The following is a 26,157-nucleotide window of genomic DNA, read 5'->3' on the forward strand; positions in this document are numbered from 1 at the left end:
ACGAAAACCCAATGCAGCCAAAAATAAATAAATAAATATATTCTTAAAAAAAGAATCACAAGAAGTCGACAAGCCTGCACACAGTGGGGTACAGCAATGATTCTGACCCCCTATCTGAATGATTAACTTAGACTATGTCCTTTTTTCTCTTTAAAAACTTTCATGCCTGAGCATAATCTTTGCAGCAGGTTTGTGGGGGACACTGAGTCCACCATCTCCCCAGATTGCCGGCATTCTTATTAAAAGGAACTTTCTGGGCTTCCCTGGTGGCGTAGTGGTTGAGGGTCTGCCTGCCGATGCAGGGGACACGGGTTCGTGCCCCGGTCCGGGAAGATCCCACATGCCACGGAGCAGCTGGGCCCGTGAGCCATGGCCGCTGAGCCTGCGCGTCCGGAGCCTGTGCTCTGCAACGGGAGAGGCCACAACAGTGAGAGGCCCGTGTACCGCAAAAATAAATAAATAAATAAAAGGAACTTTCCTTTCTACGAACATCTGTCTCTCTCTCTCGAGTACTGATTTTTGAGCAGCGTGCAGCTGGACCCGATTCGGTAACAGTGTGTGTGTGTGTATAAATATATATACTTAACTTGCTTGTTGTTTTTCTCCTCTTATAGACTGAGCTTCATGAGGGTGGAGAACACATCTATTTGGTTCCAACAATGTCACCAGCATCTGTCCTGGAGCATGGCATATATAGACAGTGTTTAGATATTTCTATTTTCTAAATGAATGAATATAACATAATAAAATAGCTAGAATTTGCTGAGTGCTTACAACTTCCCAAGCACAATGCCAAGCAGTTAACATAGAATCTCATTTAATCTTCAATGATAACCCAATGAGATGGGTGTTACTATCCCCATTTTAGAGATGGTAAACTGAGGTTCAGAGAGAAGAGCTGATAAGACCAAGGTCACACAGCCAGGCAGTCAGTGGCTAGGCTGAAATTAGAACTCAGCTTACTCTGACTCCCAAAGCTGGACTTTTCAATCACTATAGAATTCCTAATACCTTGAGGAGTTTTATGATGCTTTTTTCACCCTTCCCTACTTTGCTGTATGAGGAATATTTCACCCAGAGGCAGCAGGCCTAGCAAAGGTAGCTTGAGAGTCTGAGATGGCATTTCAGGTGAGCTCAGTCTGGCCAGTCTTGTAAAGTCAGGCAAAGTCCAGTTATCTGAACAACCAGAGCAGACCAGAGCAGACAAAGGGCGAAGGAAAATAACTCCCCTCACCGAGTCACTCCCTATTGTGCGTGGGAGGCTTTGCAGGACATTTGAGATGCTCTACAGCACGGAGCATCTCCCTACTGCTTTATGCCCAGCACAAACCTTGATGAAAAAGAATATGTCGGTGGAAGTAGCTGGCCCTAAACAGTTCTGCAGGCGGAGGGAACTTGGTTTGGATTAAAATAAGATAATGCAAACAGCTCTTTTTTGGGATGTTCTGAGCCCTCAGTCAAGATCCTTACATGGATTTGTATCCACCCAGAGTCCTTTCAGGTGGGAACTCTTCCTATCCCCATTTTACAGGTGAGAAGATGGAGAGAGACAGGGGTCTGCTCCAAGTTGCACAGCCTGTAAGTGGTGGATCTGGGGTTCCCACTGAGGTAGGTAAAGATCCAGAATTCTCTTTCCAATACCATCAGGAATACCCCCATCCCATGAGCCCCCAACCCTTTTCTAAAGACCTGTTGCACTGCCCAATGGTAGATTCATATGCAGATTCCCAAATACCATGAAATGGCCAAGATGAAACAGGTACTGTGGATCACAGACAATGGATGTGCAGTCCAAGCTCATCAACCAGTGAGTGTAAGGTAAGGCTCTCTGAATTCAGGGGTGGGGAGAGACAGTCACATACACATTTAATCCACATCTCCTTTGCTTCAAGATGCACTAGTTATAACAAAGATCCAGTTATATCAAAGATAATCATCTTTGACAATACCACTGTCTTCTAAAGGCCAAGAAGGTCAACAGAATGAGCTAGCCTGCATAAAAGCCCCCTAACCTCAAAAATGCCTTGCTTTTCCCATCTGTGAAATAGGAATTTGAGGAATAGGGTCTAGTTGCATCTAAGATTGCTTTTAGTCCCAAAGTTCTCACCTCCAACCTTTGAGTTTGCTCTTCTCTGAGTCTGCAATGCCCTTCCCTCTCCTATCTCTGCTAAGTTTTACTCATCCTCCAGGACTCAGCTCAGGGCTTCTTGCCTCCTCTGGGAAGCCTGCCTGCCTTAAAACCCTAGTCTGGGTCACGTGCATCCCTGGAGCTCTGGGGCTTATTTCTATCCTGGGACACATCGCTATTTGTCAAAATTGTCTGCTTATACATCCAACCTCCCCATCAGCCTCTGAGACTCTTGAGGGCAAGGATTCTGTCCTAGACAACTTCTTTCCTTCAACAGCCAGCACGGTTCCTGACACTCAAGAAACACCCAGCACGGGTGCACTGTACACACAGCACCATAATCTCCAGCACGGTTATTATTCCTGGGAGAATTTGACCCAAACAGCCACAGGGAACTGAGCAAAATGAATGCCATGGCAAGTCAGTCTAATGCCATGGTGGGGTGGGAATGGGATAACCAATTTTCTCTACACATCTCCTCAATTCAAAAATGTCAAATGAAGAAAAAGAACAAACTGTAAAAATAGTACCTTTTTTGTTCCTGCATTTCCCACTATTTTAGGACAACGTAAAACAACAGGATTGAAGAAAAACATCAAGCCAAGGTGAGCTCTTGGCCTTGACACAAACTCGCTTTGTGACCTTGCGTAAGTTATCTGCCCTCTCTGAGTCCTACATGCTTCATCTTTAAGTAAGGGAGATGGACCAGGGTATTCACCAAGTGCTCCGATTCATATATATTCCTCAGGCATCGAGCCATGTTTTTTTCACATGGATTTTCTGGTGACAAATTAAAGGTTTTTTTTCCCCCTGGGGAATTGTCTCATTTTTCCGTGTTCAAAGACACACAAAACTGCTCACAATTCCCTGCTGTTGTAAGAGCAATTTGCCTTCATTATCCTAAAGCTTTCAGCAATTCTTGAAACCACTTTTTATATGGAAAAGAACTGTTCCTGATGTGATCACAGGAGATAAATCTGCTATTTCACATTTCAGAAAGTGATCAAAATGCTCCCTACTACAGTAGGTACTGATTACAATTTATGGCGAGGGCTGAAAACTGCTCTTATTGTCCTCTTTCATCTGTCCAGAATTATTATTTCTATTTAGGACAGGAATGCCTAAAGGGGTGGAGGGTGAACGTGAAGAAATCTCTTTGGTGTGATGTTTATGCTTCATTTTGTGTTTCACGAATCACATTATCTTGGGTTGACCAGATAGCTCATTTGTATGACCACCCCTTCCTTTCATTCAACTAGGAACCAAAAAGTACAGGAGGGATAATAGAGGACTTGGGAAATGGGCCTGTTTTACCCATTAAGGCCTGAGGCCTACAAGCTTTTTACGAGCCCATGAAAACATCTGGGAGCTAAAAACACTATACTGGCTCCAAAGTAATAAAACTGCACAAGCAAAATTAATAAAGGCTCAACTTCAATGGCTCCATAACCATACCATTATGTCAATCTTAGTATTTTTTAAATTTCGTGTTCACAAAGTTTCATTAAATTTGAAAAGAGCTGATGGGTTCAAGTCTCATTTCATAAGAAATGTGAGTATGTGTGATGATTTTTTCAAGAAATTACAGACAAACGTAAATTGAGAGAGTTACTGTGGTAACAAAATAATTCCAAAAGTATAACTTTAATATTTCCTTTAAAATGTTATAATAAAAATGCATTTAAGGGCTTCCCTGGCAGCACAGTGGTTAAGAATCCACCTGCCAATGCAGGGACACAGGTTCGAGCCCTGGTCAGGGAAGATCCCATATGCCGCAGAGCAGCTAGGCCCGTGCGCCACAGCTGCCAAGCCTGCGCTCTAGAGCCCGTGAGCCACAACTGCTGAGCCCGTGAGCCACAACTGCTGAAGCCCACGTGCCTAGAGCCCGTACTCTGCAATGAGAGAGGCCACTACAGTGAGAGGGCCATGCAACGAGGAGTGGCCCCCACTCGCCGCAGCTAGAGAGGGCCCACGCGCAGCAATGAAGACCCAACACAGCCAAAAATTAATTAATTAATTAATTAAAATAAATAATAAAAAATGCATTTAATTTGTATGATGCAATGTGAGTTTGGGGCTCCAAAATAAGACTTCTTAGGGCAAACCAAGGTCTTAAAATGGCCTTCCATAGGATGAGTTGATGAATGGACAAGTTGATAGATGAAAAGACAAATGAATGGATGCATGGATGGAAAGACAGATGAATGGATGGATTCATCAACAGGTGAATGGATGAAAAGATGGTTGGATGAATGGACAGCTGTATATAAGGACAGATGAACAGATAGGTGGATAGATGGACAGATAAATCGATGGGTTGATGAATGGGTGGACAAGGATGGATGGATAGGTGGATGGACAGGTGGATGGTTGGTAGGACAGGTGGATGGACGGACAGATAGATGGATGGATGAAGTTACTTGCCCAATATCTCTCAGTGAGTTAGTGAATGTGCCCTGATTCCTCACTTTCAAGCTGTTATTAAAGCCATTTAAATTTAGTCACAGTTCCTCAAGCACAAGGACTGAAAGGGTCCCGAGAGATCACCTAGTACAAGCTGCTCATTCTACAGATGAAAAAACTGAGGGTCAGAGAAAGGAAGAGACTCAGCTGACGGCACATTTCCTTTATTCTAATCAAGCAGGAGGCTGTTATTTAAACGTTTGCCACTTGGAGAGACCTGGCACACGCCTATTTCTCAGGCACCCTACGTATTTATAGGATAGTGTTTCACAACTGATGGCAACTTGCTGCTAAACTGACAGGTCTCTGTCTTGCCAAAGCCCCACAATCCTTCCTGCACACTTTCCCTGCTGTCTCCTGAAAAAGGCAGAATGGTGAATGGCAGTGTTGGGTCTGGGTCCAAACTACTTTGTAGACTCTGCTCAGGAGAAACACCTCTGCTTGATTCATGCTCATGCCATCTTCTTCTTAGCACATACTCTGTCCCTTCCCGAGTCCTTCAGGTATCAGTTGAAACATGGTAGGAAAAAAGAGAAGCTCTTGGTCTCCTAACATACTGGACTTGTCTGTGACTTTTCTCTTGGTGACAGCATTTTGATTTTCCTTTGGGAGGCCTCCATTCCTCCCTCTTAATCCATGTGTTGGGGGAGCTCAGCCCTGGCCGATCAGGTCCTTCATCACTCCAGCTCCAGTCATTGGTTCAAAGGGGAGCACATAAACCAAGTCTGACTATATGGTATACACATACATTAGCCTACTTAATCCCCTCTACCACCCTGTGAAATAGGTACCCTTATAAATCTCTTTTAAAGATGAGGAAACTGAGGCACGGAGAGATTCAATAACTTGCCTGAGATTGTAGAGCTGATAAATGTCAGAGATGCAACCTGAACCCCGGTGGCCTGATTTCAAGACAGCATGCCTAGCCCTGCAATATCCTGCCTTTAATATTTGGTGTATACTCTGTCTTCCGAAAATACCAGTTGATGGGTTTTATCATAGATGCTGAAAAAAAATATATGTTTGCTCCCATTAAGTGCTTAGTTTACAGCTTCAAAGTGACTTAATCGTCGGTGAATTGGACTGAATACCTCAAGTCATTTCATACATATGACAACTCACTTTTCTGGAACTTTACTTCCTGGTAGCCTCAGCTAAGCGGAAGCTGCTAAGAACTAAGAACGAGTGAAAAATGAAAGCTTACAGTAAAAAACATGGCAAAGGGTGGGCGCTAAAGCTGGCGGAAGTTATCCATAGAAGAATCCCTCACTCTGATTTTGCACACTATTTTTACATGAACGTCATCTATCTTCTCAGCTTAAAGTAATTTAGAAAATGGCAATCTGGGAGGCACTCAAGTGTAGCATTGTGGAGTCATTGACTCATGAGTTAGACTGATCTAGAAGCAAATCCCAGCCATGAAACTGACAGGTAAAGGAGTTTGCCTCTCTGAGCCTCAGTTTCCTCATCTGTAAAATGATGGCAATAATAGTATCTACTGCACACCATTGCTACGAGAAGGAAATTAAATGGTTGGTATAAAGTGTCCAGCATACAGCAGGTCGTTGATAAATTATACCCATTATGATTGGCCAATGATAAGTTTTTCATCTCTTCTCAGGCTCAGTTTCCTCACATATAAACTATGGATTATAACAGGAGTCCTCCTGGGGTATTTCTCAAGGTTGCTGGATAGACTAGTAAGATAACAGAAATAAAAATGCCTTTTAAGTGGCCAAATGCTACTTAAGTGTAAGGTACAGTTATTACTTCTAGGGCAGTAGGAATTATACTGTTGTTAATACTTGGTACAATTAATCATCATTATGACTACTGCTATTATTATTACTGCTGCTACTATAAAAGAATATAATATTAGTCCTTAGGTTCCTGCAATATTTCACGATAACCTCCTGGATTAAGAGTGACCACACTTGGGCTTCCCTGGTGGCGCAGTGGTTGAGAGTCCGCCTGCCAATGCAGGGGACACGGGTTCGTGTCCCTGTCCGGGAGGATTCCACATGCCGCAGAGTGGCTGGGCCCATGACCCATGGCCGCTGAGCCTGTGCATCCGGAGCCTGTGCTCCGCAACGGGAGAGGCCACAACAGTGAGAGGCTCACGTACCGCAAAAAAAAAAAAAAAAAAAAAAAAAAATTTAAGAGTGATCACACTTGAAATGAACACCCAGAATTGTGGCCTCTCTATCGAACCTGAACCAATAGCACCTCCTTTGTACCTGAAATAAATTTGACAAGGGTCGCCTGGCATGAGGAGATACAGACATAAACTGAGTATAGAGAGGTGAGTACCTAGCATAGCAGTTCCCAAGCACATGGCAATTGCACAATAAATTCTATATCGTGAATGAGTACAAGAGGTAGATTAAAGAAGGCGGCCAAGACTCTGCCATCAAGAATGAAGTTTGTTTCCCCTCCCCTTGAATCTGAGCTAGCCTTGTGACTTGTTTTGACCAACAGAAAGCAATGTGCAACTGCTAAAGCCAGCCCTTGCAAGATCTTTAGCTTTTGCCTTTGCTCTTGGAACACTCCTGCTTAGAATCCAGCTGCCATGCTGGGGGAAGCCCAAGCCACATGGAAAGGCCACGTAAGGGAAAAACTAAGGTGCTCTGGTGATAAGAAGCTCAAGTTGCCCAAAATACAGATGAGCCCCTTAGACCTTCCAGACCAGTCAAGCTGCCTGATGACCATGGCTGTGTCCAACAGTACATGGACCAGAAGAATCTCCAAGCTGAGCCCTGTTGAACCACTGAATCGTTTGAGATAATAGATGGTTGCTATTTTCAGCCACTAAGATTGGGGGGTGGTTTGTTATGCAGCAATAGCTAACTGAAACAAAGTGGATGTCAGTGCTCCAGTGAGATGTTCCTAATCCAGCTTCAAGGGGTGGGGATGGCTTCCCAGAAGAGACAGCATGTGAAGGCATACAGGGTTTATGGGTCATGCTGGCACGAAAGGGCCCTGGCTCTCACATGAGTCAACCCTCTTCTCTACATGACGCTTTTGAGTCCAAGGTGGATAAGTGACAAGAACCAGGATTTTTAAATCTTTTCTCACCTGAATAATTGTTTCTCCTCTTTAGGGATCAGCCCCACTTCCCCGGCTTTAAATCAAAATGACAGAGCCTCCAAATTTGTTCAGGGGCTCACGCATTTATAAAAATGTCTTTTGCTGGAAAAGTCCTGGTATGTCTAATTTCTGCCCCAAGCACATTTTTTATAGTTAAGCTATATTATGTCATTTAATTTACCCTGCAATGTCAGGCCTCCATGAAACCAAGAGCCGGTGATAATACATATAAGATCTTTGGACAGTTTGATCAGGGACTGAGAGGAGGGGGGGGCGGCATTTAATCATCATTTGTCCAAATTTATATTCTTTTCCTCTGCTCTCTGCTTTTTCTGTGTTCTAGCCACTGCAGGGAGGACAAAGAAAGCCTTTCAAAGCACCTGACCAGGTTTGAGGAGGCAAGCGTGTGGATTGGTTGGAGGTTTGAAACACTGCTGAAGGGTCAAGGGCTGGGAATCCATGGACTTCTGAGCAGACTCAGAGCATCAGCCTCACTTCCATTGTGCTTGGAGAGATTGTGCCAGGAGGGGTAGGCTGGGCTGAATGGAATTCAAATGGTTCCAGACCTTCCAGAGAGGCAGGAGACAGGTGGGCCTGTCTCATGGTGGGGGCGTGAGGGGGTGGGATAAATTCCTTCAAGTCCTACCAGCAAGGGCTTCCTAAATAACCCTCCTCCACTTCATCAACAGCTTTCCAAAACAGATCAGGCCACTCTCCAGCTCACATGGCTTCTAAGCACAAGAGAACAAACTCCCAGTGTCTCCTGGCAGCCCTCTCTGCCCTACGGGATCTGGCTCCACCACCTCTTAATGTCATCATGCCCACTTTCTTCTCAGTTCTCAACACTCTGACCACAACGGCTTTCCGTTAGTTCTTTGAATGCCCCATACTCTGGCGACTTACCCTGGCCAAGGCCAGAGCTAGATCCTGGCTGCTAACACATCCCTGGCTCAGCCTGGCCCCTGCAAGAGCAAAAGTGGGGGAGAGGGCTGATGGCAGGGATAATTCAAGTCAGGGAGGCCGGCCCTGTGCACGGCAAACCTGGGCTGGTGGGCAGGAGGCTGGGTGTGATCGATCCCATGCTTCACGGGGCACATTTATTTGGCTCATTAAGGGAGTTAACTAGATTTCCAAGGAAGAGAAGAGCTGGGAGACAGGGACTGCCCCTGGGGAGGGAACACAGAGTAGACTCCCACCGCACCCATATACCACAGAGAGGCAGTGGATTCTTTTAAAGTCCCTCAGACTCAAATAGAAATCCCAGCTCAGAGTCTTTCCAGAGCTCTGCGACCTTGAGCAAATCCCTGACCCTGTCCAAGCCCCAGTGGTGACTGCTGTCAAATGGGCATAATAGTCTCTAACCCGCTGGACCATGATGGGGGCTTAAATGGGAGTAAAGGGCGTAGCGTGTGTCTGGCATATAAATGGTAAACATAATTATCATGAACAAAGGAATCATAAAAGGTCACGGTTTAGGGGTCAAATAATCCAGGTACACTTTATCGATGCATCAGAAATCTCCAGGTACAGTGGGTAGAGCTTCCGAGGCAGTAGGCAGGGGTGTAGCCCAAGTATTTGTGTCTTTAAAGGCTCCCCAAGGGATTTTAACTCCCTCTTAAGTCCATTTTGAAAACTATTGATTCAGCCCAGGCCGCTAAATTTAGACATGGAGAAACTGAGGCCCAGAGAGGGGCAGCGATGGGCCCAAGGTCACACAGCACATCTCCACACACACACAGCTCCAGAATGCAGATGTCTGACCCCTGGTTGGGTGGTCTTTCTGCTAGTCCATGCCAAGGAGTTAGGTTAAACCAAGGTGCCTGGCTCTGGCTAAGCCCCCGTGGGTAGTGTGAGGGCTGCGCTCACGTACTCAGCTCATATTCTTCAGAGGTTATAAATACTCTCAGGGTCCCCAGCTCTCTTTTTAACCTCTTCATGTACACAGCGCCCCGGGAGAATATCTGAAGTTCTTTGGAAACTCTTTATCTTGTTTATTATCACACACTGACAAGCTGAACCCTTCTCTCCTGTTGCAGGGCTGGGCCATCACTTTTACCCCACTATGCAAATAACGAGTGATGGCTGCGGGGGATGCAGCCCACCCAGCACATGGATGGATATTTGATGGATCAATGAATGAATGAATGAACGTGCTGAATCAGTGAATAAATGAAAAATCACCGAGAGTAAGTTCCTTGAGGGCTGGCACTGGTTTTTGTTCCAGGGCCTGGAGCAGAGCCTACACAGTAGACACTCATTAAATATTTGCTGTTTGTGGTGGAATCAGTGAATTTCCAGCACCCTCCTGGGAAAGACAGATGCTTAAATAAAAACTGAGACTAGTACAGGCTTATTACTACAGCAGGGGTGCCAGCCTGGGGCCTTGGGGCCAGCACAGGGAGAGGGAGGGGGAGGGGACGCATTAGGGAAGGGACCCCGGAAGTGGGTACACGGTATTGGAGACTGGGGAGGGAACCAGTGGAGACAGCCTGACTTGGGTTAATTCTGGGCCTTGTTCCAGTCACAGAAAAGAGGCCCAAGAAATAGAAAAGCAAGTTACGGACCAATATGGAGAGCATGGTACCAGGCTGTAAGAATTCAAAGTGTATATGCTGGGGCTTCTTAACCACTGTGCCACCAGGGAAGCCCAGGACTCATTTTCAATATCACTGGCCTCTCAAAGTTGTTCGTGACCATCTAACACAGTAACGGGTACCCTCCGCCACATTGTTCGTGACCATCTAACACAGTAACGGGTACCCTCCGCCACATTGTTCGTGACCATCTAACACAGTAACGGGTACCCTCCGCCACATTGTTCGTGACCATCTAACACAGTAACGGGTACCCTCCGCCACATGCACACAAGTAAATGACTATTTCTATGACTACTTAGAAGAAAACTACTCCAGGACCTGAAAGAGGTCATTTGCTTGTGGCCAAACCTCATCAACTGATTGTCCAAGTTTATGCTTTATGGACATAGTGGGCACATAATTTACATACATACACACACCCAGGTACATCTATATAATTCTCTGCAATTCGGGGTGTACTTTCCCACATGCCTAAGAGAATGCAGCACCAACATAGTTACCATAAGTGAAATCAGTGACGTTGCTCTCAGCAGGCCCTGACGGAGCTCTCTTGTCTGTGTCTATGAAGTCTGGAATGGTTCTTGAAGGTTTTCTTCAAGTGGCACACTTATGTGGCCCATGAAAGAGCACCTACTAATTTTTTTTCTTCTTCTAGAAATGAGGGTGGGTGAGACCAAGCCAGTTTGCTTTGTGTAGATATTAGCCAGGACCGCAGGCAGTGCTCTGGGAATTGGCGGCTCCCAGCCCTGATCCCTTGGAGAGAGCTGCCCGCTTGCCTGGAAATCATCAGGGTAACACGAGAGAGGATGGAGGAGAGAAGAAAAAACTTGCATTTTTGACTCACACTTGAGTTTGAAGGATGATTAGCTGTTGGGACTTCCCTGGTGGCGCAGTGGTTAAGAATCCGCCTGCCAATGCAGGGGACACGGGTTCGAGCCCTGGTCCGGCAAGATCCCACATGCCGCGGAGCTACTCAGCCCGTGCATCACAACTACTGAGCCTGCGCTCCAGAGCCCGCGCGCCACAACTCCGGAAGCCCGGGCGCCTAGAGCCCGTGCTCTGCAACAAGAGAAAGCCTGCACACAGCAACAAAGACCCAGTGCAGCCAAAAATAAACAATAAAATAAAATAAATTAATTCAAAACAAAACAAAAAAGAATGGTTAGCTGTTAACTTCTTTCAGGACAAGGATACGTTTCATTCATCTATCTCCACCCCGTGCCAAGTACCTGATACAGAGTAGAAGGTCTTGAAGGATGAGAAAGTGGTCTTGAATGAATGAATCAATGAATCCTAACCCACCACCATTTAGCCACCTGAGCCTCAGTCAGCTTCCTAATCTATAACTGCATGGCTGTGACAGTCACCCTTGAAGTTCTGCTAATAATTAAGCAAAATCCTACACATGAAGCCATAGCAGGGATTCTAGGGCATTTATAGGAGCTTGTTTCCTTCTCAGCCTCTCCAGAGGTCTACTTTCTTTGGAAACAGGGCAGAGGCACAGCGGAGAGACAGACAGATAAGACCCAGACTTTGCCCTCTGGAAGCTCCCGACGGCAAGAGGCCTCACAGAGGACCAGGCCACACCCAAGTTGTTGCTTGTCTGGGCTTTTGTGGCTGATGTGAGATGAACCTTGCTCATGAAAAACTGGCCAGGGAGTGACGGCTTCACCCACCCAGATCGCTGCATTCTGCTTAGAACCTCAATTTTATTAAATAAGATAATAAAATACCTTAAATCGGGAAGCATAGTTTAGAAGTGGGTGCTGTAAAGTCAATACACCTCTGCGAATTCCCACAGACCATTTTATCTGTGGGGTTCATGCAATTGTGAATTCTGTCCCCACTGGTAAGGTAAATTATACACCAAGTCCCTCTTCCTCTGTCGAGACTCTTGGGAAAGGTCATTCATTCATTTATTCATAGCTGTATCTATATCGAGTACCTAATTTGTGTCAGGCACCGTGCTAGCTCTTGATGAACAATTCTTTCTTTATTTCATAGATGAAAAAGGTACAGTTATTTTCCCTGCCCATGCTTTTTCCACAAGGCACAAACAACCTGCCAAGGTTATGCAGCTAGTAAGTGATGAAGCTGGCTTTCAGACTCTGGTCTCTGTGGCCCTAAACTCCGAGCTCTCGGCCACTGCCCTACACCCAACGAGCACCTGCTGACTGCACGACGTGCCGTGCTCTGAGCCAGATGTTGGTGACACAGGCTTGAGGAGTTCTTAGTCTGGGAAGAAGACATCACGCCTTAGCAGGCATGCTGATATTAAGCATTTCCTGAGCACTAATTAAGAACGATGACACTTCAGCAGGCATTCAACCAACAACTGTGCATTTATTGAGCTTCTGTTTTCTGGAGATGGACTGTTGAGAGGTGGGGACTGAGAAAGAAATGCGATCTATTCCCTGCCTTGGAGGACCCCACTGTCCTGAAGGGGAGAAAGGCTTTCCAATGCCTGCATCTGTGGGAAGTGATTAATGATGATGATACTCCGTTGATCGTGCATCCCGTAACCAGGCACCTGCCATGTCCTAGCACAAGTCTAGGTCCTGAACTCGAAATCACTCCATGTGGGTACACACTGAGTGCAACCTTCTGACTTTTCTGTGACATCAACCGTAGGTCTAGATACATGTTTAATTAATGAGGAGGGTGACGATGATATACGTTATATTGTATATGTTCCTATGCTTATTGAGCTCCTACTATGGGTACCAACCACTGTTCTACAAGTTTTATAGGATTAACTCACGGCTCCTTGCTACAATCCTATGATATGGGTCCATCTGTCATGCTCACTTCACAGTTGAGGAAACTGAAACCTAGAGAGGTTAAATAACTTGCCTAAACTTACACAGTTGAATTAACAAGAGAGGTCTGAGGCTTTCTTTAAAAACAACCACAAGAAAATGTTGTTTCTAATGCCAATGCAAGTAACAGTATGCAAATTAGCCCCAGCACATCATTTTTTATTTATGCCATAAATTAGGCAAATTTCCCTTCCAAAGCCCTGGAAAATAAGTCCTGATTCCACATATTTTGCATCCATTTCCAAGGTGGTTGGCCCCCAGTTAGCTTTACGACTCAGTAAACCTATTCTAAAGAGGGGCACAGAGGTGCAGGCCTGATCAGCAGGCTTTAGGGAATGAGAAGTGGGAGAAGCACTGGCCCTCTCCCTGTGCAAATCGCTTTATAGTTTAGTGGTGCCCTTCCACATTCAGGGCTGCCACGTACAGTTGCACAGGTTGTGCACTGCTTAATTTCAGGGGAGCCTTTCACAGACACTACAGTGTCTCCTGCAGCTGTGCAGCTGTGCATGTAAGTGACCATACGCATTGCATTCTCACAAGCTACCCTGTGGAGGGAGGCTGAGGAAGTACTCTATTCTCGTTTTGCAGATGGAAACCAGGGAGCTGAGCTGATGAGAGGACTTCCTCCAGCATTACACAGCACATAAATGGCAGAGCTGGGATCCACATTCACGCCTGTCTCAGTTCTAACCCAGGGCTGAGTTCGCCACTCTCAGAAAGTTCACTTTGAGTACGTTCTTTTAAACACCTCCTCCCCGTTTCCATAATGTTAAAGCTTTGGAGAAATCACAACCTTATATAATAGCCGTGTTACTAAAACCACGCATAGAACAACATGTTTGAAAAAGCACACCCTGCTTTCCCACTGGCCTCCATCACTGCTTCTAAAGATATTGTTGTCATTCCGGAAGAACCTTTCACAAGGATGGGGAGGGCTCCTGGGACCCTATCCTGAAGTTTCTCTTCACTTTCTACCCTAGCTTGATTTTCAGAGATGATGGATCACCTTGAAATGCCTAAATACACCAGTTTAAGAGGACCCCTCTCATCAACTCCCGCCCTAAATTGTTTTTTCCTAAGTTTACCCAAATGATGTAAAGATTGTATATTTCCTACATATGCTTTTTCCTATGCCCCCCAAATCTGAGCCATTCATGGCCAAAGAATGCCTTTCTTTCTCTCCTTTCTCTCTCTCTTTCTCCCTTTCTTTCTTCCTTCCTTTCTCCCTCCCTTCCTCTTTTCCTTCCTTCCCTCCTCTCACTCATCCACTCAACAAAACGGCTGAGCATAGAGAGATAATAAGAGTCAACCCAATCAACAGACACTTACAACACACTGTGATTCTTTCCAGCTCCCTCGGATGTGTTTATCAGTGAGGTCACAGCTTGATGAATATGGATGTACTGGAAAACGAGTTCCAGAGCCACATCCTCACAGTGAGAAGGGTTGAGGAAGCAACTGTCCAGGGCAGCGGAGCAAGTGTGTGAAATGTCATTAGCGGTGATTACTCAACCCAAAGTATAGACCTGAACGGCCCCATGTTATGCTCCATGCATGCTTATCACCCCAGCCGCACATGATTGGATCAAACACAAACAGCCAACCTTCCGCCTGAGCAGGACAAGCCACATTCCTCTTAGGAACCTGAACCAGGAAACATGAAGAGGCTGAGTGTTGGGAGGTCTGTCTGGACTGCCGTGGTCCAGAGCAGTACCATCCAATAGAGCTTTCTGTCAAGATGGAAACCTTCTTTCTCCATGCTGTCCAATATGGCAGCCGCTGGCCACACAGGGCTACTGAGTACTTGAAATGTGGCTAGTGGGACTGAGGCACTCAAATTCTAATTTGATTTAATGAATTCAAATCTACAATTAAATAGCCACACGTGAACAGTGCTTTCCGCAAAGGCGGCACACCTGTAGAGTTTGAGCTGGAAGAAGGGTGGGTATAAGCCCCTGTATCCACCCATCTTGCCCTCACCTCCAGCCCCTGGATCATCCCTGGTGTCCTTTCCGCCCAAAGCTGGCCCTGACCACATCATCTATGCCTCCTGCGACCCCTCCCTGGCTCTCTACACCCCACGCCCCACGCTGGGTTTCTCAATCAGCCACTCTCTACAACCCATGGTGAGGGCAAGGAAGCCCAGGAGGTGCACCTGCCCTGGGACCTGCACCTCTCTGAGCTTCCCTGGCTTATTCTTGCTTGCTTGACTCAAGCCATCTGCTCGGATGGCACCACTGTGAAGCCACAATGGCCCACGTGTCAGTGGAGGTGATGAGGGAGATGCACAGTGAGTGAGCAGAAGGGGGCACAGGCAGTGGAGAGGGAGTCAGAGGCAACAGATGCACAGAGAGAAGCAGATGCCATGAAAGAGAAATGCAGAGAGGAGACAGGCCCTGGAACCGCCTTGGTCCAATATTTAAGGTATCCTTTGAGCAAGCCTTCTTATTTTCGAGCTAGCCTGAGCAAGTCTTTGTTCGGTACAGCCCAAAGAAATCGTGGTTCCTCCCTTGGGAGCCAGCACGGATTTGGGAATTTGAGAATCAGCTCAGAGCAACGATAGCAGCAGCAACGAATCATCACCATCATCTCAGAGTGAAGTGACTTGTCTAAGATCACACAGGCTGCAATGGACATCTCTGATTCTGGAGTCTGTGCTCTTTAATACACTACACTGCCTTGCCCAGTGGCGCTCCTGATCTTGGGGCAATGCTTCATTTCAGCATCCTGAACTCACTGATTTATGAGCTAAGCTTTGGCACGTGCCTACCCCCAAGCTGGGAACGGGTGAGACAAGGAAACTGTCACCCAATGGATCAAACCCACCCTTCTTCCTTCTACGACTTATCCCAAGCTCCAGATCCCATGTATTAGACTGTATCCACTCACCTTGCCCTCATCTCCAGTCCCTGGATCATCCCTGGTGTCCTACTTGCCCAAAGCTGGTCCTGACCACACCATCTATGCCTCCTGCGACCCCTCCCTGGCTCTCTACACCCCATGCCCCACGCTGGGTTTCTCAATCAGCCACTCTCTACAACCCATGGTGAGGGCAAGGAAGCCCGGGAGGTGCACCTGGCCTGGGACCTGCACCTCTCTGAGCCTCCTTGGCTTACTCTTGCTTGCTTGACTTGAGCCATCTGGTTGGATGGCACCATTCCCAGGTGCAAGCTGGTCCACTGATGCCTCGAAGATTCAGGTGCCAAGTCAGCACAGGAGGGAGGTAGAGCTTGATTTCAGCTTCTGCTGAAGCTCCTTTAATGCAGCCACTCCGCCATGGCCACATAATGTAAATATCCAATGTGGGTAAGGGATGCCACTGGTTTAATGGAGACAGATGCCCTTAAGGCTTTCACTGCCACATCTCCTTGGGTCTCAGAACATACGCTTGAGGACAGCTGGGATTCTATGGTTCTTTAAGAGGAGGGAGTCACTTTAGAATGGGAGTGAGAAGTCAGAGGTTCCAGTCCTGGCTCTGCCACTCACTTGCGGTGGGATTTTGAGTAAGTCAGTCCCTTCTCATCTTTGGGTCTCTTTCCTCAATAAAATGAAAATATCAGGGGGAGGGTTGAGGCAGGTGGGGAGCCTGAAGAACTGCTACTATCTGATGAATATTACAGATCCCAGGAAGGGTAGCTTGTTTATTTTTTTTTGGCAGAGCATCTCTATACCAAGCCCCCCTCCATCCCATGATCCCTAGGAAGTGGGCAGAGAATAGACCATTACCCCCAAATGAGGTCCAATGCTGGCTCAGAGTGACAAAGCAGCTTGTCCAAGGTCACACATCTAATGAAAAGCAACAGAGTTACACTCAGATTGTTCTGACTCTAGAGCCTGGGTTTTCATTCACTTTGCTATTCTTTCCCAGTTTTCAGCTGGGCATTTGCTGTTTCTGCAGCTGCCAGGGAGCCAAGAGAAAGCAGAGTCTACAATAACCAGTGTGGTGTCCAGAAAGTTCCTAATATTAAATGAGCTAAGCCACAGGGTAAATAATTGCAACCAATATTCCCCTTGGAAAGAAAGATGCCCTCAGCAAGCACTCAATGAATGGTCCATCTTGTGGCCATGTGTCTGCACAAAGGTGGGTTTTTTCTCTTTACAAAATTTCTCTCCTCCCTCATCTTCTAATTTTCCTTTCTCCTTTTCCTATTTGTAGAATTCTTCAGTGAGTTCACATCTATTATCTCATCGATTTTCCTCATGGCAATCCTATGAGGTAGGACTCTATTTTTAGTCTCATTTTTCAGATGAGGAACCAAGGCTCATACCCGCTGCCTAAGACCACACAGATGTAGAAGGAGTCGGGAATGAAATTCAGATCTCAGGACTCTACCACCTCACTGCTAAGATTAAGATGAAAGGTCATTTAACAGAGTAAATGTAACCACTTACACTGGGTTAGATACAGGCTAAGAGAGCTATGGAAGAGTATGATTCAGCTGAGGTTTTTGGAAAGTTCATTGTCTAGTGGGAGGGAGGCATGTAAACTGGTAACTCATCAGTGTGTGAGTTACGCATAATAGGGGATAGAATGCGTTGAGCGGGGAGACAGAAGATCATTCATAACTGGTATAAGGAGGAGAGAGGCAAGGGAAGGTCTTATAGAAAGAGACAACTAGGGACTAGGTTTTGAAGGATGACTAGAAGTTCACCAGGTGAACAATACTAGCGATAATGGCAACTTTTTATTGAGTGCTTGCTATGGGCCACACATATCTACATACATTCTTGACAGTCTTTCAAGGGAGACACGTCCCTCCCATTTTATATACCAGGCCAGAATAGGTTCAGAACGCTAAGGCAAATAGCTCAAAATCATGATGCTAAATCAGCTATCTGGGAATTTAATCTGGTCCTCTCTGAACTCCTTCAGCCTCCTAGGATGACAGTCCAGGGTGAAGGAACAGCATGAGAAGACAAGAAGGATGCTTCACCCAGAAGCCATCAGGGTGGGTATGAACTCTTTCTCCTCTTTGTGATCTGCTGTGAGACACCTGGCATCTGCCACTGGGTGAGACATCTCCCCTCCTGGAGGCCAGTCAAACCGCCTTGATTTCTGGATCTGCATCAGCTCTTCATTTAGCCATTGCTATGTGACACCTATACGCTCATACTCTAGCATCTAGAACAAACCTGGGCTTTGGAGTCAACCAGTCTCGGGTTTGAATCCTGACTGCATCACTGCTTGCCCATGACACCTTAAGCAACTCCATCATTCACTGCCATGACACCTGTATGTTTCTAAGACTCCGCTTCCTCATCAGTAACATGTAGTTAGTGACATCATCTCATAGCGTTGGGTGAGGATCAGATGAGTGAATACAGAGTAAGCACGTGGACGGTCCTGTGGCACAGAGTAGCGCACGCTCAATGGCAAATAGCATGTTATAGTTTGTAATTCTCTCATAACAAGCCCAGGAAGAAACACATGGTGGGTGTTTGGGGTCTTCAGCTTTCCGTGCCAGCACCCATCTCCCTGAAGCTTGAACTCCTGGCATGCATAAAGCATCTTGACTCCTGTGTCTCATCCCAGCCCTGTGAGGACAGCTTTGTGTACGGGGTAGTGGTTACTGTGATCCATTTTACAGATGGGAAAATTGAGGCTCATGGCTAGGAGATGGCTGAGCTTAGGTCCTGAACTCAGGGGCTTACAGAAACCAAGCTACACTGTGAGTTCTCCATGAATGGTTGAGTGGCCTGGGAACATGAGAAATTACAAACAGCCACAGCTTCAAAACCAACCAATGAACTAGCTGTCTCTCCCACCTTCTTTCATGAAGTCTCCTTTCCCTGCCTGGGAAGAATAACCCCTATGCTTTTTCTTTCTTTTTTTTTTTTGAGAGCTATTAAGAGCTTGGGAAAATCCTAGTTGATTTTGGTTTCTGTCCTGTCAGTCTTGGGAGTTGGGTGAGCTGGGGTTTGGACCCACCCCGCCGGGCTGCACACTAACGGTGAAAGCATGCTTTGTGCACATTTCACTTGGAAACACAGCAGGACCCAGCCTGGAAGGCGCTGTGCCCAGCAGTCAAGTTCACAAACGCAGCAGCTAGGCTACCTGGATTCAAATCCTACCTCTGCAACCTCCTGGCTACCAACTGTGAGCTTCCTGAACGGACAACAGCCCCTCATCCACACGATGCAGAGAAATGGTGGAGATGAAAATATCCCATGTCAGGGCTGAATAGATATTAAGTACTCGTTAGATATAATGATTATGAATTAATTGCCTACACTTTAATTGTAGCCTACTTCACTTTACGACTCACTTCAATTTGACCAGTTTCACTTGAGTGCTTACAATGTGCCAGGAACTGTGTAGGCACAGGAGACACATCCAACACACACCTGACAAGTATTTATTGCCCCCCCACCCACCCAGGGGTCTGCAGAATCTGCACATGAGCTTGGGGAATGCTGCAAGTAAGAGGCAGTAGTGGGGCATGGTTCTAAAGGATTCTGGCTCAGGCCTGGGTTTGATGCCAGACTGAAACCACTTCTTGGCTTTGTGACTTTCAACGCATTGCTTAACCTCGCTGTGCCTCGATTTCCCCGACCATAATATTAGGAAAATAACAGCATCTACCCCATGGGGCTGTTGTGAGGATGCTCTGAACAAATCTATATAAGCCACTCATCACGAGGCTTGGAATGAAATCAACACTCAATAAATGCTGTTTTCATCGCTGACACAGTCCCAGCCATGGTCTAGTAAATTACGTCACCTAGGTCCACTGACCTCAGCCCAATGCATCACCCTTTTAACCTCCCCTGAAAGCAGCCCCGTTCTCTTCCCAATCCCCACCCTCCACCACCACCAAAGGGTTTCAGAGGAACTACAGTAACCAGAGGATTATGCAAATATGCAAATCCTGTAAAGCAATGTTCACCCAGGGCTGTGCACTGCTGTCTATACTCAGCATCTGGGCTCGGCTGTCTTCGGAGAGGATTCCATCGGTGTCATCACAACCTCTAGTGGATAACAGTGAACACCGCGGCTCACAGGCCTTTGCTCCAGCTCTCACCTCCTCAGCGGCCCATGCAATCCAGGGGAACGCCAAAAGGGTGGGCAGATCCCAGGATCCTTCTATCCTTCTCACGTGTGCGCGTGCGTGACTGCCTCCCTTCCCTGCCCACTCGCTCCTGTTTCCCCAATTCCACAGGTGTGTGATGTGTTCCGAAAGTGAAGCCTTCTTCAGGATCATCACTGCCCCAAAGAAGAAATCTCCCGTGGCTGCTGGTACCTGTCACATCCCTTTAGGGCCAGCTCAGATGCTATCAACTCAGGGAAGCCTTCACTGACTACCTCTGGCCAGAATTAAACACACCCACCTGTGAGATCCCTGCACTCTGATTACAATCACCCCCTCCCAACACGTATCCCATGGTGTGGTGTAGACACTGGTGATTTACCTGCAGGTCTTTCTTGCTAGGCTGCCATTACCGGGATAAGGACCTCATCATATTATTCTGTGTCTCCAGCACCCAATACAGGGCCCGCTGCATGCATAGGAAGTGCTTAGTAAATGTTAAATGAATGAACGGATAACTGTTTTTTCCAGAAGACTCTCTCCTTAGGTCTTCCTTCCAACCACTATCCTGCTATCCTATATCTCTGGTACAATGAACTCTGCTTTCTGGTGGTAATATTGAGGTTCAAAGAGATACAGTATGAGAGTTTGAAAAGAAAGGGAGTCTGCACCAGGTCATGAAAATTTCTCACCTGGGCTACTCGTTACCCTACCTCCAACCCTTCTACTTGGGCCTAAATTATCCAGATATTTATTCCAACATTTCCAACACCAACTTCAAGGATCTGCTTTCCAGGTGACTACTAGGAGGGGAAGTTTGCTTTGGAAAGTAGGGAAGAAACGGGAGAAAACATTACTTGAGCATCTATTACATGCCAGGTGCTTTACAGGTATAAGTGTTATGTAATCACTGCAACCATCCTTCCAGGCTGGGACCATTAATCCCCACCCCACCTCCATCCCCATCCCACAGGTAGTGAAATGGTGGCCCAGAGAAGATCGACCTGACAAAGGTCACACATTCATAAACAACGCAGCTGGGCCTGACCCAGGTCGCTCCGATTCCAAAACCACATACTTCTTTTCTGGAACCCTACAAATTTAATCCCAGTGGCCAGCTGAGTCAAACTCCTCAGAACAGCCTTGCCATGGCCTCTTTGGTGTTTTGCAATTTGGCTCCATGAAAGAAACCACAAATTGGTATTTAAAAAAAGGGCAGTTGGACTCTGTATTCTAATAATGCCTTCCTTGGGGCATCCCCCCTCCCTCTTTTCACCTTTCCTTCCTTTTTCACTGCATATATCAAGCACCATCAAGTAATTTTTCTCTTAGAAATAGGAGAGCTCCATTTCACTGACCTTTGGCATTGCACACACCTGGTGGTTCCAAAGGTCAGAATTCACCCCTTCTGCCCTCAATCACCAACCGTAGCTTTGAGCGCCCCTAGTGGAGGTCTGTGCCAATGGCATGTTGCAGAATGTGGACCAAATATGAGGACCTGTAAATTGAGCCCTTTCGAATCGCTTTTTGAATAGCAGGAATGAACTTGTAAGCAAAACTAGAAAACAAACCGTTCTGATCAGGAAACATCCTTTTGCCTGGGAAGAGGAAGGAAAGGAATATAACATTATTTTCCTAATGTCCAGCTGAGACCTGCGAACCCAAGAATCCCTCAGGCTTTGATAAGGTGGCCCCAGCAGGGGCGGCTAAAACTCCACAGATCAAAAAAAAAAAGCCGATCCACCATGAAAATAGTCTTTAAGTGAATCTAACGACAGGGTACATTAGAGACTGGAGGAAGCCGCAAATTTGAGTCTTATTAAGCAATATTGAATTTACTTTATTAATTCAAGAAAAAAAATTACACTCAAGCTCTGCAGTCTTGGCATGTAGTTACAGCTATACCCCATGTGCATATCTTAGACAATAAGAAGCCTCTTCAAAAACAAGTTATACTTTATACTTATTCATGCCTTACGGCAAAATGGCACAGAGAATCACGTGACCTACATAAGAATTTAGCAACAAGTCTCTTTCAAGTACTGTATTTACAAATCTCCTCACTGCACCACAAACAGAAGGACCGGCTTGCAACACGGAATGAGACGAATGGGTCTCCATCTGACATTAGTGCAAGTTGGGCTCCACGTTAAAAACAGAATGTACTGTGGAAGGTCAATTGTTCCCAAATGCTCATAGGCTACCCTTACTCCCTCCTTATGACTCACAGTCTTGGAGTCAGAACCACACCGTTATTAATGAACCTTCTGAAGTAGTACGCCGGTTGACTTTAATTTGGCAATGACCTGAAGTTAATTAAAAATATATGCTGGCTAGCTACAGAGTCGAGCAGTTGGAAAAAATAATGTAAAATGTCTTAAAAATTAAAACACACACACACGCATTTTGTGTTTGAAGCCAGGGGAGGAAGCAGGATATGAAATCCTTGTCTTGGATGACAGTTCAATATGTGACATTAAGACATTTTTCCTGGAGGGTGGTATATCGGAGAGTGCCGTCCTCAGAGGTAGAATCACTTTAGAAAAGCCAGCAAGCCACTGGGTAGCTTTCAGATTCAAAAGCGGGGTGAGGGAGGGAGATCTGGACTCTGTTCAAGGCCACCAAGCCATTGTTGGAAAAGACAGCTAATTAAGAAAGGGCATGCTGTGGTGGAAACGACTTATTTAAGCCGATTCTCTTCTCCCATCTTTCCCAGAGAAACTGTCCAGACCTGGTGTAAACTGTGAATATTACTGCCTCATAAAAAGGGGTTCTTTAACGATATGCTTTGTTAAACAAAAGGTGATGAGTTATTTCCTTTGCTCTGTACTCTGGGCTCCACATTTAAAGAGAAAGGGGTGGGGGATAAAATGCCTGATTTATGCTGAGGAGGGCACTCCAGGCCGTGGGGAAGAGTTGAAGAGAAGGAGACCCAGGGCCAGTGCCCGCGAGCGGAGAGCTGTCCGCGGCCTTCGGCGCTGAAAGCAGGTGCGCGCGCCAGGGGTCCAGAATTCCCCAGGGAGAAGGGACACCGCCGGTCCCCTAGCTCGGGGTCAAGACGGTCCAAGCCAAACACGGGGCTCCAGATGGACAGAGTGTGTGCCCTCCGGGTTGTCTTCAGCCTGGGGAGACCCTGCACTGCCTGCTTTTTCCCACGTGAGGGGCGAGTTACTGGGAACAGGAGTTGGACCTTTCAAAAGGCGAGGTCTACGAACGCTTCCCACCACTCTGGGGTCTCCTAGTGGCCTGATCAAACCCTCGAAGCTCTACGGGTTAGTTTTGGATGAGTTCGGCGCCATACTCCCCTTTCCATCTCAAAGCCCCACACACCTGACCACCCTCCACAATTTTCCCTGGGGAACCTCAGCGGGGTGGAGGAGAGGGTGCGGCTCCAGGTCTGGGAAGGAGCCGCCATCCTCCGCTAAACTTGGACACCTCCCCCGCCCCCCCCCCGCCTTCTTCCCAACCGGCTAGCACGTGCCGGGTGAAACTAGCAACCCCCCGCCCCGCCCCCAATTCAGAGTAGTGTTAAGAGACACCCGGCTGTTGAAGAGAGAAAAAAGGGGGGAGTCCGCTCAGGTTCCCGCCTGTGACCTAAGATCTCCTCTCCCTCCCCCGCTAAGTTCTGAGAACCCGGAGCCCCCTCCACTGGCCTCCAGGCGAAAGCCACACCCAAGTTCGGCTTCCAGACACTTGGTTGGGATCGGTCCAGGGACCCGGTCCCTCGGGGCAGCCTGAACCAAAAGGAAGCAAGGGGTCCTAGCGTGGGAGGACGCGGCACTGCGACGGCCCCCAGACGCACTGTTCGAGTCTAGCCCTCACTTGCACGGCGGGTCAGCTGCCCCCGCTTCTCGTCCTCTCCCCGAAAGGGTGAGAATTACCTGGCACCCGGCCCCGGGTGCGGCTGCAGAGAGCTCCGGGAATCTGGGGTCTGGAGGCGACCCCGCTCCAAGGAGATTCTCTGGGGCTGCACAGGGGAGTCAGCCGCACAGCCGGGAAGGCAGAAAGGGAGCCCGCGGCCGAGGCAGGAAAGCGCCCGAGTCCTTCAGACACATCCCCACCTCCACACTCCCAGCAGCCCGGGCCAAGGGGACGCGGTTCCTAGCCCCGAATTTGGGAAGCCGCCCCCGCTCCACATCCCGGCAGATGTGGAGCGAGTCGTCTGGGTCGGCTAGGACCCCTCAGCCGCCCCGCACTCGCGGCAACTTTGCCCCTCCCCCGCCCCGCCCCTCTGGGCGCTTACCTTCTGCCGGGGCGGCCGCGGGGCTTCCCAGGAGCAGAGCGAGGAGCAGCGCGATCCCGCCGGGTCCCGCGGCGGGCGGCCGGGCCGCGGGCATCTTGGCTGCGGGGGACGCGGAGCCGCGGGCTGCGGGGCGGGCGGACGGCGCGGGAGCCGGGGAAGGAGAGAGGCAGCGAGCGAGGAAGGGAAGGCGGGAGCCGGGGAGGGGGCCGCGGGCCGGGGGCAGCCGCCGGAGCCCCCCGGGCGGACGCGCGTTCAGCACCGCGAACGCTCTGGCCGAGCTGCGCCGGGCGCGGGCGGGCGAGTGAGGAGGAGCCGGCGAGCCAGCGAACGAGCGAGGCGCGAGCGGGAGGAGGGAGGGGGCTGGCGCCGAGTCTGTGCCGAGCCAGTGCGGGGAGGAAGGGAGGGGGCGGGCGGGCAGCGAGCGCGAGGGGCCGGCCGCGCCCGGGGTGCCAGCCTCCTCCTCTGGCCGCTGGCCCGTCGGCCCTGCAAAGTTTAACGCCGATTCCCCTCGCGTCCTGTGGGCCGAGCGTTTCCTCTTGGCGGATGCTCACTGCAGCCCTGCGCCGGCGAGGCGAGGCTGGAGAGCGTCCGGACCATTTTCCGGAAGGTGAGATGGAGGCCTCAAAACCGAGCGCAGCCCTCAGCCTGTGCGCAGCCTAGAGCTTTCCATTGCTCAGCCTTTCGGAGAGATCCCAACTTCAGCTCTCTCGGCCCCAGCCAGCCTCTTCCCTGACAGCCCTCCGCATTTCCAAAGTGAGTCCCCATAACCTAGAAAGTCCCAAACTCTGTGGATCTGATGGAAGCTGTCAATCTCCCTAGAAGGATACAAGTGGCCACAAAATTGTGCATCCAATACCCGGGGGCTTTGTACACCCCTGAAGCCCAACCTGAAAATTTATCCATGTTCTAATCTGAGCACCGTTTCTCATATTTCCATTGTTAACGGGCCACCAGAGCTCGCCAAGGCTTCCTCTCAGCTCAGTCCTTTAGCCCTGCTGTACTCCCTTCCCCCATCTGAGCTTGAGTTCAAGGCCTTCTCTCATCCGTTTTGCTCTTGCCCAGCCCTGATTCTCAGCAACTTGTCTCTTCTCCACAAATAGGGGTGATGGGGGGAGACAGGCAGATGCTTGGGCACAGGCAGTGGCTGGAACGGGGACAAGCTTGCACCCACTCCTGGAGACTCACTGTGTGGACTACTTTTGCAGACCCAGCCAGCTTCCCAGGCCTGTCACCCCAATTTAGAAAGCCCTCCTTCTCCCTCCCTCCACTCCACCTTGCCACACTATCCCCACGTTGCAGCCTGAGCAGGCAGAGGAGCAGATGGAGAGAAGGTTGCAGGCAGCAGCGGGGAGGAATATGTCTTAGGCAGAGTGGAGGAGCTAGGAGTCCCTATAAAGAATGGGTGGGGGAGTTGCAGACTGGGTGGAGGAGGAAGGAGGGGGGAGGGAGCAGTCTGGTCCAGGTTTCCAAAAGACCCTCCACACCCAAAGCCTCCCCACTCACTCACGCATTCAGTGTTCTTTTACAGGGTCCTCACTACAGGTCCAGATCTGCATCAGGTTCTGGGGGGTAGAGAGCCCCCAATAAAACCCCATCAGTGGCTGCAAGAAGTTTCCATTCCTGGCAGTAAAGCCAATCGGTTTTGATAAAGAGGGAGGTTGAGGGCTTCCCTGGTGGCGCAGTGGTTGAGAGTCCGCCTACCAATGCAGGGGACGCGGGTTCGTGCCCCGGTCCAGGAGGATCCCACATGCCATGGAGCGGCTGGGCCTGTGAGCCATGGCCACTGGGCCTG

The 26,157-nt window shown here is 48.3% G+C and overlaps 1 protein-coding gene across 1 annotated transcript in view; it reads right to left on the reverse strand.

Moving 5' to 3' along the window:
• The window catches only part of SEZ6L (seizure related 6 homolog like), a 200,142-nt gene extending 175,604 nt beyond the window's left edge, over positions 1–24,538 (reverse strand). The window contains exon 1 of the mRNA XM_029216623.1: positions 24,366–24,538. Within this exon, the coding sequence (XP_029072456.1) occupies positions 24,366–24,459 (94 nt within the window). The 5' untranslated portion in view covers positions 24,460–24,538. The remainder of the gene's footprint in view (positions 1–24,365) is intronic.
• Between the last annotated feature and the right edge of the window lie 1,619 nt (positions 24,539–26,157).

This window comes from Monodon monoceros, unplaced genomic scaffold, assembly GCF_005190385.1.
Source record: "Monodon monoceros isolate NGI ecotype Baffin Bay Population unplaced genomic scaffold, NGI_Narwhal_1 Super_Scaffold_1, whole genome shotgun sequence".
NCBI classification, from domain to species: domain Eukaryota; kingdom Metazoa; phylum Chordata; class Mammalia; order Artiodactyla; family Monodontidae; genus Monodon; species Monodon monoceros.